Source organism: Chelmon rostratus, chromosome 5, assembly GCF_017976325.1.
Source record: "Chelmon rostratus isolate fCheRos1 chromosome 5, fCheRos1.pri, whole genome shotgun sequence".
In the NCBI taxonomy this organism is placed as follows: Eukaryota; Metazoa; Chordata; class Actinopteri; order Chaetodontiformes; family Chaetodontidae; genus Chelmon; species Chelmon rostratus.
Genome location: NC_055662.1, coordinates 20,610,343 through 20,623,305, shown reverse-complemented (window position 1 = coordinate 20,623,305; position 12,963 = coordinate 20,610,343). Strand labels below are relative to the sequence as shown.

Genomic DNA, 12,963 nt, shown 5'->3' with positions numbered 1-12,963 from the left:
TAGTGTTTCGGTCGTAAAATCTAAATCATCAAAGTAATTTGTATCTATACTGCAGCTGTCACATGTAAATATATAATCTTTATAAGTGTTAAGTAACATAAAATGAAAGTTCTCAAGTAAATTAGAGTACCTCATAATAGTACTGGAACTTAACTGCCCATTAGCAGTAGTAGTAGTAGTAGTAGTAAGATTGAACATGCAAATTTTCAGCAAGATGCAATAAATTTGATCAGATCATTTGCTCCATAGGACAATCTTGTGGCATTATTTTGAAGTCTCTATTTGTATTGTTCTTGACTTCTGAAGGATGTTGTGTGCATATCATATAATTTACTATGACAATGGGACACAAAAATAATCAATCATATTCAATAATTGCTACTAAAAACAGATTTTTTAATCATAACCCAAAATATTCTGTAGCAGTCTCAGTGTATGTCTACAGAATGATGAACAGAATGGATGTCCAATTGAAGCAGACAAACACACAATTAAATGACAATATCGTGCAAGTGCTGTTTAAATTTCCTATATTCATCTTATACTGCAAGCATTCTTACATTTTCTTCAGATATTTCCTCCTTTGGCTCATAGAAATCTTGCAGGCATATCGGCTCACACACAATTGACAGTTGTTTGATAACAATTACGTTTGTGACAAACAGATTAGGAGGGGACTTGATATGCTTCCCGGTGAAAGACAACATCCAAAATCATCCTTTTGAGTATTTTTGATTGAATAATCAAACAACTCTAAGAAATCCTGTGTGTGTGGCATTTTCTTGGGCTTGGGTTATTGCTGGGCTTTGAGTAAGACAGTCCTGTATCTCTCAGTTTGGTAGACATCTGATGCGATAGTCTCGCTGGAGTCATTCAGTGTTACATATACATCCCCGTTGACCTCAGTGACCTTGTGAATCCTCTGTTTGACACCCTTGGAGCGCCAGTGTGTTCTCAGGGCTTTGGCTGTAGGATCGTCCACAGCTTGGTAAAGCCCCTCCCCTTCTGCCAGTGTGATCTTGTACTTGTGCCACGGACACACGATACACAGCAACCCATTAAACTCCTGATGTTGACACAGCATGAAGATGATTAAAGAGACAAGATAGTAGCAGCTGCAGTGGCGGGAAAACTTCATAAAAAAATATAAGCTATTGTATAAACAGGAAGGCTTTAGGAACTGACAAAAATGTTTACAAACATTACAATCATTCATGACTATTTCATAACAATATTCAGAGAAAATCACACACAACTTACCTCAATGTCTCCATACTGTAATGCACCACCTGAATCTGTTAGTGGAAAGACGAGTGTCATTATAGACAGCAGCGCTTCTTAATCTGTGTTTCAAACACGTGATGAGCCATTACAGAAAGCAAATTCCACATTTCAAAAATCAAAAATCAAACTTAAAAATATGAGGATGATGAATGCAAACTCTCTTAAAGTTTCAACAGGAAAAAAAAACTAAAGGTGAGGACAGGCTTGACAATTCTAGCTTTGTGCATTATGTCAACACAAACTAAGAGCTTACGGTAGCAGCGCATGTCCATCGCATGAAGCTGCCCCTGGTGGTACAGGACCAGTACATCTCTGCATCCATTCACCAGCTTGGTCACACGCCCAGCCGTGACAATGTCCTCCTTCTTCCCGATGAAGTGGGAGGAAGGGGGAGGTGAGGAGGAGGAGGAGAAAGAGGGAGGGCTAGAAGAGGAAGATGAGGAGGTCTGAGAAATCTCCTCCTCAGACATGTTGCTCACTTCTTATGGGAGGTTTCCTGGTATGAATAAGAATAAAGTTCAAATTTTGTAATTATTAGTAAAATAGATACTTAGCGATGAATGTTCATCTTCCTGCTGCTCCCTTTCCCCACCTTCATTACCAAACGATTTTACTACATGAAGAAACAAGAGAAGGAACTGATTCTTTAATATCTTATCAACGCAGTAAGGCAGTAAATCCCAACTGGTTATACACTGACGAACAATACACACTCAATGAGCAGAACATGCTTGATGCTGCTGCAAGATGTTCCAGATGCAATTTCCCAGCTTGGGATAAATAAAGTATATCTATCTATCTATCTATTTTGAACACCAGCTTCTTTCATCTTCTTCCTCTTTAATTCAGCTCATACAACTGTAGAACGAACTTCCCCCTCAAAACATTAAATCAACCTACCTGTTGTGTGTCTAAGACACTGAATGTCACCTCTAGCTTCTGTGGTTAGTTGCCATGGCACTCTTTCTCACGGGATGCCTCTGGTAGTCTGGCAACTGGTCACTGATGATGCTAATTTGGCTTCATGTCCTGGGCGGAACATTATATTTTATCTTGCTAAAATTACACGCGCGAATGTTCTACTGCTTTATCTGTATAAAACAGCCCGGCTACATTTGATTAGAAATGTATCAAATTATGATAGGGAAACCAAACTTCGTTATCGTTTCTAGAAAGCCTTGGTCGCTAGATTTCAGGAAGAGCCAATGTTGTGTGTTACGTCTAATGATGTCCCCAATGAAACACGGGATAATTAACGAGATTCCTCGGGCTCCTTCGCCTTTATAGATTAAGATTGTTTCCTCTTCACATTCTTTAACTATATTGCAAATAGAGGGTGTTCACAAAATTTACTTGTACGTTTTCGCTGTTGATGTATATAATATAAATGAATAAATAAATATTAAGATTATGTTTGCAAGTGTTTTTAAATATTTTGGATGTTGATTTCTTTCTGCTTGTTTTTTTATTTTGTTTGCATTTTGCATTTTGTCGTATTCTAGAATAGAACACAGGTATAGACATGCTGTGTATAGCCATGCTCGATGCAGTATACTATATACAGCTTGTGTAGTTAGCTCATCTACTACTGCTGCTAATAATAATAATAATAATAATATGCATTTTATCATTAGTAAACCCAGGAAATACACGTCCACCAGGAGTGTATTTCTCAGCTCTCCTTCAGTGCGTTGTAACGCTGGTGGGGCAAACGTCTCAATGGTGTAGTCTGAGAGGGCTTTTTGTCTTAGCAGGTTTGTTGGTGGGCATTAAGCCCTCTGAGGGATTATCTCTCTCTTTCATGCTGAACTGGGCGTAATTCGACCGGCTGTTTCACTGTCTTTCTTTACGTTTCATAAAATTCCTCATAATTTCTGATGCTTGTGGGTCTGCCGGTCAGGTCTGCCTGAATGGGAATCGTGCTCACCCACAGCGGGAAAACAAAGCGCCCTCCCCGAACCGTTTCCGTCGTTATGGTGATACACTTTGTGTACGGAAATAGTGATACTACTCATGATTACAACTTTGTGAAAAATTAATGCATTTTGACACTTTAAGTTGCTCGTTCAGGTAAACCGTCGTGGTCACTCATTTGTCTTTTCTTGCAAAAACGTCTGGAGTGAATCAGGTAAGTTTTCTGTTTATTCCTGCCATTTGGAGAAACTGTATAGCTTTACAGTGAATCATTCTTGAATAAAAAAATACTAAGCACATGCACCCAATTATTTAAAACAATGTTTAATATTTCTTTTGATTTTGGCAATAGCTAAAATATAAATAATTTGAAAGCACATTTTTTCTTTATTTTGTGGTGTGGGTTTGTCTTATCAAAAGATCTCCCTGTAATGGACAGGTGTCAGCAACCCACTTAGCCTTGTCCTTATGCTCTGCAGCTAAGTCGGCCATAAATGTAATTTAAACTGCCCCGCAGGTTGCCTTTGCAGAATGCTGACACTTAAACCCCAGCATGTGTTTACTGTAGAGACTGGCTCAGCCTGACGGAAATAAGGACCTCTTGTGGGTTGATTTGAACCAGTGTACTGTTTCATAAACACAGTAATGAACAGCAGTCTCACCTTATACATGCATATGTAGATCGTCTCATTCAAGCGACATATGGCTGGACTACTGCAGCTGTCAGCCAAATTCCTGTAGAAGTCAGTTGCATGCCTGTGTCTGCTATATTTATCATATTTGCTGCGTTACAGAAATGTGTGACATGACTATGTTGTGCTGCCCCGGCTCCATCCTGACCACAAGTCTCATATTTCAGCGTCATACCAGCATCCTGTGCTTTGCTTGCCACCACAACAGTATAGTGTAGTAGCAGTGACACAGTGACCGACCAGAACACTGGTCATCAGTCTCTGACAGAAATCACTTAGCGAGACAATACAGCACGGACATGCTGTCGTGGAAAAAGCAGTGTGGATATGGAAGGGAGGTTGTGTCGAGTTTGTAGTCATTTCGACTCATGTTCTGTATTAGTTTAGCCCATCGTCATAGAATTACTCTAGTTGTACAGTAATTTCTTGCATGCCTTTGCTGTGTGGCTAAGTGATGGAGAGATTAAAACAACATGTCTGCCACTCCCAGGGGAGGTGGAGTAGAGTAAAAGAAAAAGAAAGAAAAAAGGAAGGCGAGGAAATGACACTTGGCTTGTTTGAGTGTCTGAGAGCAGTTGGGCTGCAGCGTCACTATGCCAGGTAAGCTCATTCACTCACACTACATCATACTTGCTCTGTCCGCTCCTCCCCTGACCGTCTGTCTCCCTCTGTCTCCTGTCCTTCAGCTTTACCTCAGTGGGTATTCGTCGTGCCGCCCACCTTTCCGAGCTGACCATGGAGGATTATCCCTTACTGGGAGTCTGCTCTATGGAGGACAGGACTCAACTCTTCCATCTGGTCCAGATGGTCAAAACTCTTGACCTGGAGAGCCTTGAATATAAAGATCGTAATGATTATGAATGCGATACTGATGGTGGTGATGACGTCTGTTCTGTAGCAGATAATAGCATTGGTTTTGATGGCTGTGGAGATCCTGATGAAGATGTATATGATGATGAAGATGAGAAGGATGCTGCTGTGAGGAAGCTAAATGTGGCCAGTTTTTCCAAACCATCACGTGTTCGCAGACGGCTTGATTTCAACTGTGAAACCATTGATCATCAACAGAAGCTATTTTCTCATCCAGTAGGCACTGTTCATGTCTATGCAAATCGTAATAGAAATAATGAGCCAAGCCAGGGCGAAGGATCACACATACCTGTGCAGTTTGGCCTTGACACGGCAAGTGCTGTGGTATGTAGCTGCAAAGGGAACAACAACCGCAGGCCACATGTCAATAGTCGTCAATCTGATCATCACACAGGAGCAAGCACCAAGCCAGACATTATGGAAGGAATTTCCATGGACAGCTCTCACACCAGATTATCACCAAAGTGTGTCTCATCTCACAAGCCAAAGCCCAGGCCTGCAACAGTGGCATCAAAGAGATTTAACGACAAACCGGTTGGGCACAAAGATAGAAAAGGAATTTCTCAGAACGAAAAACTCTGCACAGAAATAAGAAGTAACACGGCTTCTGAACACATGACTAAGCCAACCCCTGTTTATGAATCAAAGAGAACAGCTGGCTACAACTACGGACTACCACTGAGTTCCCCTCTTGCCCCAAACAAGAAGTGAGTACTGTTTGTGTTGTCCTCGCTGCTAGTTTAATAATTGCTAGTTTTTATCTTAGTGAAGACAACAGTATATGTACACAGTATATACATTATATTAATGAACAGGAAAGACATGAAAGAGAGTATTATAAAGTACCCAAATTGCTACAACACTTGGGGCTGAGGCTGCATTCTGTGTACTATGTGTACATAACCTTTTAGTAATTTACATGTTTTTTGTGATTGAAGTGTATGAAATCCTGAAGTTTGCATAAGGTTTGCATTTGAGCACTCTTTCCTTTGGACCTGATCATCCTGTTTTTGATTGTCTGTGATTGGTGTGTGTGTGTTGCAGGCAATCAGGGCAGCGGATCAGTGTGTGCGTGAGAAAAAGACCCCTGACACGCGCCGAGTGCAGGAGAGGAGAGGCAGATGTTGTGACAACTCTGAGAGGAGAGTGTGTGATTGTCCATGAAAGCAAAGAGGCTGTAGATCTCACACAATATATACTGCAGGTAGATGTAATGTCCAGAGAGGGACAATGGCAAATCAATGTTTTGGCATGTATCTCTACAGTAGGAACGACTAAAGATACAAATAGCAGTGTCTCCAAATAAACATACTTATTATCAAACTGTGATGATGTTCAAGTATTTTGTGATCGACCACTTGAATTGTACTGGAACTGGGTGTATTTGTATCAAATCAATATGGTCTTATCCTGCTTGTTTTGTTTATTTCATGCCTTGCCCCTTGCTCTTTCACCCCTGCAGCACAGGTTCTACTTTGACCAGGTTTTTGGGGAAGAGACCTCCAATGATGAAGTGTATCAAAGAACAGCATATCCTCTGGTGCAGCACATGCTCAATGGGTAGGATGGCATTGATGTAATGGTATTTATGGAGGTGTGCATGTCTTTTCCATCAGAGCTGAAATGCATCAGTTTTGTGGCTTGTAGTTTAATTTGGCTGTGTTTCTATGAATCTGTGCTTTTAACTATCGATATTTGTGTCATGTGTACATCCATAGAGGCAAGGCCACCTGCTTTGCATATGGCCAGACAGGTGCAGGGAAGACTCACACCATGTTGGGTTCATCTCCTGGGAGACCGGGGTTGTATGCACTAGCAGTCCAGGACATTTTTGCTCACCTGTCCGCCACACACATGCACTCACCCTTGCTAGTGTATGTCAGTTTCTTTGAAATTTACTGTGGTCAGCTGTATGACCTGTTGGACCACAGGAAAAGGTGTGTGTTTCCGTCAATGTGTATCTGTTTTGTTATGTTAAAAGAGCTTAAGAATTTCTGAGGAGGAGCTTGCACTAGATAAAAGATAAAAAGATGACCAGATAGCACTTCGTCATTAAACCGATGGCATTAAGAGATTTGTTGCATATTTGTATTATATATCCATCAGTTACTGTACTTAAATATATTTAATTTTGCAAACTATATATCATTTTTAAATTACTGCTTTGTTCTCAATGCCCCACTTGTCCCACAAGGATTGTTTAGTTTTTGGTAACACCATCATCAAAGTGGACCAGGATACCTGGATAAACCTTGATTTTCTTCTTTCTGGATTTCTTCTCCCTTTTAATCTGTCTCTTTCTTTCTTCCTTCATTAGGTTATTTGCCAGAGAAGATGGACAGAAGGTGGTTCACATCGCTGGGCTGCGTGATGTCAGAGTGGACTCAGTTCACTCACTGCTGGAGGTTTCTCCCTTTCTTTAAAAATTCGCTCATGTCCATGCTGTGGTGTCCAGAGCTGGTGTCCTGATTAGCACTCCACATTTTAGATCACATTAATATGAAAACTTTGGTTTTAGAATCAAAGATCTACCATTTAAAAAAGAAAAATAAAACATCATGGTTGACTCTTAAAATTGTTAGCAATCTTTCCAAATTCAAGAAAATTCTTTGTTCTTTTAAGTTTTGATTGCATTTCAACTGATTTTTTTCCTAAATTACTTCTTCCATTAAGTCCCAATTTGTTGTCCCAAGAAATGCTCAATTAGTTAAATCTTCAGTGGAGTGCAACAATGAATACACAGTGCATACTTTTAAAGTCCAAGATCAGTTCTATTTAATCTCTTTCAACATCATTTGAAATCTCACTGTCTCTCTCTTGTTTCCTTCTTCCTATGATCTTTTTGCACTTACAAAGGTGATTTCACAGGGTACTGAGGAGCGCACACAGGGGATGAGTGGAGTGAATCCAGTTTCCTCTCGTTCCCATGCCTTGCTTCAGATTCAGCTAAGAGGTCCAAACCAGCAGATAGCTGGTAGGTGAGTGACAACATTTAAATTATATTGTGGTGTACACACTTTCTGATGGTTTTGTCTTTTCGGCCTAAAGCGCTTCCAGGGTTATTGTGTAGTGGATCAAAAAGGCCCAGTAGCAAAATTGCTGAACTAAAAAGGTGTGTGTGCTTGTAGAATTTGGTTTGTGGACCTGGCAGGAAGTGAGAGGGCATCTGATACCAAAGAACCAGACAGGCAGAGTCGCATGGAAGGAGCTGAGATCAACCAGAGTCTGTTGGCTGTAAGCTACACACACACACACATGCTCACATGCACACACAGATTGCACATAAAGTCAAAGACATTTGTAAAGGTATGGTGGGTTTTACATGTTTTCTCATTTGCAAATGTGTTTTTTTTCTCAGCTCAAAGAATGTATCCGGTCCCTTGATCAAGAGCAGTTGCACACACCTTTCAGACAAAGCAAACTTACCCTGGTACAAAGACTTTTGTAATTTGCTGATGTTCAGTGGTTCTGTTATGTGTGTTAGTGATTTAAGTGTGCATAAAGATCATGGCTTATTTTTTTTGTCCAGTTGTATCAATAGACTCGCCTCTGTTTTTGACTACGTTGTTCTCATTCTAGGTTTTGAAAGACTCATTTGTTGGGGACTCAATGACATGCATGATAGCCAACATTTCACCTGGTCACTTAGCAGCTGAACACACACTTAACACACTGAGATATGCTGATCGGTAAGTATGTATAGAATATGTGTGGGATATGTAATATGGGATTTTAAAGTAGTGTGAAAGGCTGTAGATGATCAGTGAATGCCATTTGCAATTTGCATCTACTTGATTTTTCATAGGGTAAAGGAGTTGAAGGGACAGGGAGGACCAAGAGGAGGAAGAAAAGGAAAGACAATACCCTCCCCCAAACGTAATCTGTCCAACAGCAGCAGCGGAGGCAGCAGTGTTGGTACCAGAGGAAAAAGTTCCCCTAAAAAGCCAAAGTTGGGGAGACAAAGAGAGGCTTTTGGCCCAACCACACCTACCTCAAGGTTGGCTACAGGGGGCGCAATTCTCTGCTCCACACCCAAGAGCAGCAGATGGGAAGAGGAAACAAGTGCAATAGAAAGAAATGGGATTGGATTTGAAGAAATTACACCAATCCGATGTTTGCTGGAAATAGGTGGCGAGAGAGAGAGGAGGGAGAGGACAGGTGGGAGGGAAGATAGAAGAACAGAAAGGTACAGAGGAGCTGACAGTGCAGGTCACCCAACTGGTGACCAAAACATCAAGTCAGGGCTCATCATGGGACAGGAAACAGATGAGCATCTTCAGCAAAGCACTTTGAAAGGCGGGAGAGAGGGGGGAAGAAGATGGATAGAACCAAGAAGACAAGTGAAAAGCAGCAGAGACACATGTACTGAAGTAGAAAGGCTGAGGGAAGGACATCTACAAAAGATTGATGAAAGTGATAAGGAGCGGGAGAGGCATCTGAGACGGTATCACCAACAGCTGCAACAGTTCATGCCCTCATCTGCTTCTTCATCTGACCATCTCCTCTCACCCTCTACATGTCTGTCTTTCTCTTCCTCTAATCCGGTCTCTCTCTCATCCTCTGTCCCCCCATCTTCCTGTTCTTCTCTCCAGCACTCGCCCCTTAAGTATCATGGTTTGGAAGAGGTTTGCAGAGCCAGGGTTAAGATTAGGACTGATGGTAGCAGAGGGCAGTTATCTTCCTTCCCCAGAGGAGGGATTTGCTTGCAAACTGTAACCTCTCCTAGTTACAGTAATAATAAGGATGAGGCTGGTCGTGGCGACTCAGGTGGTAGTGAAGATTGGAGGGCATGCTTGGAAGGAACAGAGGCAGGATTTGGACAAGACAGGGGGAAAGGTGAGAAGAGGAGGTCACTGAAGGTGAGAGTTGAAGGAGAGGTAAGAGGAAGGAGGGAAGACTGGAGGCCAGCTGGGAAGGAAGAAGGGGGAGAGAGGAAGTGGGCTTGGGTGGCAACAGCACACACAGAACAGGCAGACAAGATGACAGGTGCAAGACCAGCTGATGTAGAGGCACAAGTGTTTTACGACCGTGATTCAGAAGTGGGTGAGGAAGGGCCAGATGCCTCAGCTGTCACAGCTGATGGAGTGTGGAGTGCTGAGGAGCGAGGAGGAGATGATGGATACGCTTTAGTGTCCTCCCACAGCAACAATGACAGCAGCAGCCTCTTTGACAACTCTCCTGTTGAGTCACCCCATCAACGAGCTCCAGCAGAACGACCCCTCTCCCCAGCCTGTGAACATACCAACACACTCCTGACCCCTAATAAACTAAGTGATCTCTCCCTTGAATTAAAACATACCAGATGCACCTCAAACACCCTGTCACCTCTAATTCAAAATGCCCAACAGGGAGTACCATCAAGCAGAGACAGGGAACTACAATTTGCTGCTAATGCCAATAGAAGAGAATTTTCAAATGCTCAATCAGTCACTCTGCCTCTCACTATTCCCTTCACACAGAATGGGTGTAAAATACCTGCTAAGCCCCTTAACATATTATCTGAGAATCCAGCTCACACTCAGGCACACGACCATCCAGATGTTAAAGCCGAAATGCCTGTTTTATCTCAAGGAGAGACTTCTACAGATTCTGTCAGCTGCACCATGGACCCCCTCAGCATCTCCTTGCTCCAAGTGGACCAAGAGGTCGCCACAGCCTCGTTCCTCCAAGCGGAACAGAACAACACCTCACTCTGTCCACTTGAGAATGAAAGGGCAGAAGATAAGAAAAGGGAAGTGGAAAAAGAAGGCCTCACATGTGCAGAGATGGCAGGGAAAGTTGTAGAGGACGAAGACGTAGAATTTTGCCTGTCTCTTTTGGAGCTGCCACAAGCGATGACCCACTGCCCTCCCACCTCCCACCACATGACAGCTACTGATCACTCTGAGCAAAGAAAGGATGAGTGTTTTGCCACATGCGAATATTGTGGGATAGGTATGTTTAAATTCTGACTGTGTGTACTAACTATTGCTTAAAATGGGTGTATGAACATTTTTGTTATCTTGTCCAGGTATGATGAAGCCTCCTATCCCTGAGATTAGGCTGGTCTCTCTCCAGGACCAAGAGAACTATCAGAAACCCCAAACCACACCAGCTATTGAAGTCATGGACAACAAAGCCCCTGCATCACCACTTAAACCCTCTACATGGGCTTCTATGGGAATTTCTGTTATGCAGTCCGTCTCATCTTCTGTCCAGCCTTCTGGGAACACAGGCTCACCCAGTCTAATGACAAATGGTGCCACCCAAATACCACTAGAATATGCACATGGTGTGCATGACAAAATTGCTTTTTCCATTTCAACACCACAGTCAGAAAGTGTCCTGGGCCAGGTGAACACATTGCAAAAGCGTTGTCACACAGTACATTCAAACCATTCCAGCATCTCACCCCAACCGAACAATTCAACAGAATCAAACTGTGAAGAGAGCACCGGCAATCTGCAACTTAGAAACATAACTAATCTGTCTATGCTCGAAGACTTGTATCACAGCCAGTAAGTATCAGTAATCTTATAATTTTGCTTACACAATCACCCTAAATGAGTGAAACAGCCTAGATATGTTTGATAGGCCTCTGCACATTATAATGAGACACAACAGATAGTATTACCTCAACTATAAATAATGATAACACCCAACTAGTTAGTTACTCTAGTTATACTGTAGGTTAGTCCTACAGACATGATACAGAAATCATGCAAATGTCTTTGGTGACAGATTTAGAAATTGGAGTAATTGCAACCCAGAGGTTAATAGTTTGAATAAAATATTTCTGCCTTTTTTCTAATCCAATCCAATTTAAGGTGGCGTGTTGTGCAGGCCCATTGGGAGCAGCTAGAGGAGATGGAAACTTTATGTCGTAAAGAGGGTGTGCTTCTGTGCCAGCAACCTGATATGGTCAGAATAATTCAAACACACATTTGTTAGCTTCATCCTTTTTGTACATTTTAATTTGAGTACACACTATTGTCTGTCCTCACTCTCTGTCTCTCTCTTAACAGGCATTTGGGGAGTATGTCCACAAACTGGGGGAGATCATGGAGAGAAAGGCTCGGTGTGTCCATAGCATGATAGCTCAGCTTCAGCCTTATCTTAAGACTAGTCATTGTAACCAACCACACAACCCAGGAGAGGATAATCATGATAAAATTACATGAATAAACGTTAGAGTTATTGCGCACTTTTTAAAATTTTCAAATGCAACCTATACAATGACAAAATGCCAGTTTTGTAAAGCTGTTTATGAGTGCACTATATACTAATACAGTATGGGTCAATGTTAGTATTATTTATTTTCAGAAATGTTCAAGTGGCTTTAAGAGTTCACTGTGCATTGGAAAATAGAACTTGATGTGTGTGACATCGAGAGATGTGTTACGTGTGTGTGTGTGTGTGTGTGTGTGTGTGTGTTTGCGTGCAGGTGTGCGATTGTTGTTTTTCCATCATACATCCTCAATACTGTATACATGCTGATTCACATGCAAATAGAATACGAGGGAATTCATACATATTTACTTCATAATTTTTGATTTATCTGTGGAAACTTTGATGACTGGTATTTAGAAATTGAGTTTTTCTGCTATTTATCTACTATGTATCTTTTAATTTAAAATAATCCAGAGGGTTTGTATTTTGTACCCCTTTGAGTCCAGTCTTGGGAGTTTCTCCTTGTATCAGACTGATAATTTTTTCTCAGCTTTGGTTTTTCTTGTTCTTTTTCTTTGTCTTAAAAATCTAAAACTCTGACTCTTGAACTATAATACATCGAACCAAAGATGCGCAACTAATATTTTGCTAACTTGGGCTCACATTGTCTACTGAGCTGTTTACTGGGCAGTTGGCTTGGCAACTGTTTTCTACTGCTATGTTTGTTTGTTTGTTTTGTAAAAGTTGTTTTATTCTAATAAGAGATTGTGATACTTGTAAGGAAATGAGACTAGTGTATTTTGGGTTTTCACTTGAGGGGTTGAGGCAACTTGATTTTTTAAAGACAGATCTATGGGTTTAATATTAAATGAAATTTGATGATCGAATTGTGGTGTTCTGTGTTGTGAAATGTTTATTTAAGGAAGTTTCACTTCAGGTAATTGTCCAACAGCATCAAAGAAACTTGCGCAACCTGTTTTGGCTCCAGGAAAATAAAACGTATTTTTTAAAAATAGACACAAAAATGAAAACACAACCTATCACTTTTATATCT

The 12,963-nt window shown here is 41.4% G+C and overlaps 2 protein-coding genes across 2 annotated transcripts; one reads left to right on the top strand and one right to left on the bottom strand.

Moving 5' to 3' along the window:
- Positions 1-381: 381 nt before the first annotated feature.
- Positions 382-2,485, bottom strand: LOC121607033 (Rieske domain-containing protein). The gene is made up of 4 exons (XM_041937687.1): positions 2,185-2,485; positions 1,538-1,780; positions 1,261-1,295; positions 382-1,066 (listed from the first exon to the last, which is right to left on the bottom strand). Exons 2-4 carry the CDS (start codon positions 1,752-1,754, stop codon positions 794-796), a joined length of 525 nt encoding a protein of 174 aa, XP_041793621.1. The 5' UTR covers positions 1,755-1,780; positions 2,185-2,485; the 3' UTR covers positions 382-793.
- A 6,460-nt stretch (positions 2,486-8,945) lies between these two features.
- LOC121606931 lies at positions 8,946-12,796 on the top strand. The gene is made up of 4 exons (XM_041937547.1): positions 8,946-10,694; positions 10,771-11,257; positions 11,567-11,660; positions 11,765-12,796. Exons 1-4 carry the CDS (start codon positions 9,011-9,013, stop codon positions 11,918-11,920), a joined length of 2,421 nt encoding a protein of 806 aa, XP_041793481.1. The 5' UTR covers positions 8,946-9,010; the 3' UTR covers positions 11,921-12,796.
- Positions 12,797-12,963: the final 167 nt, after the last annotated feature.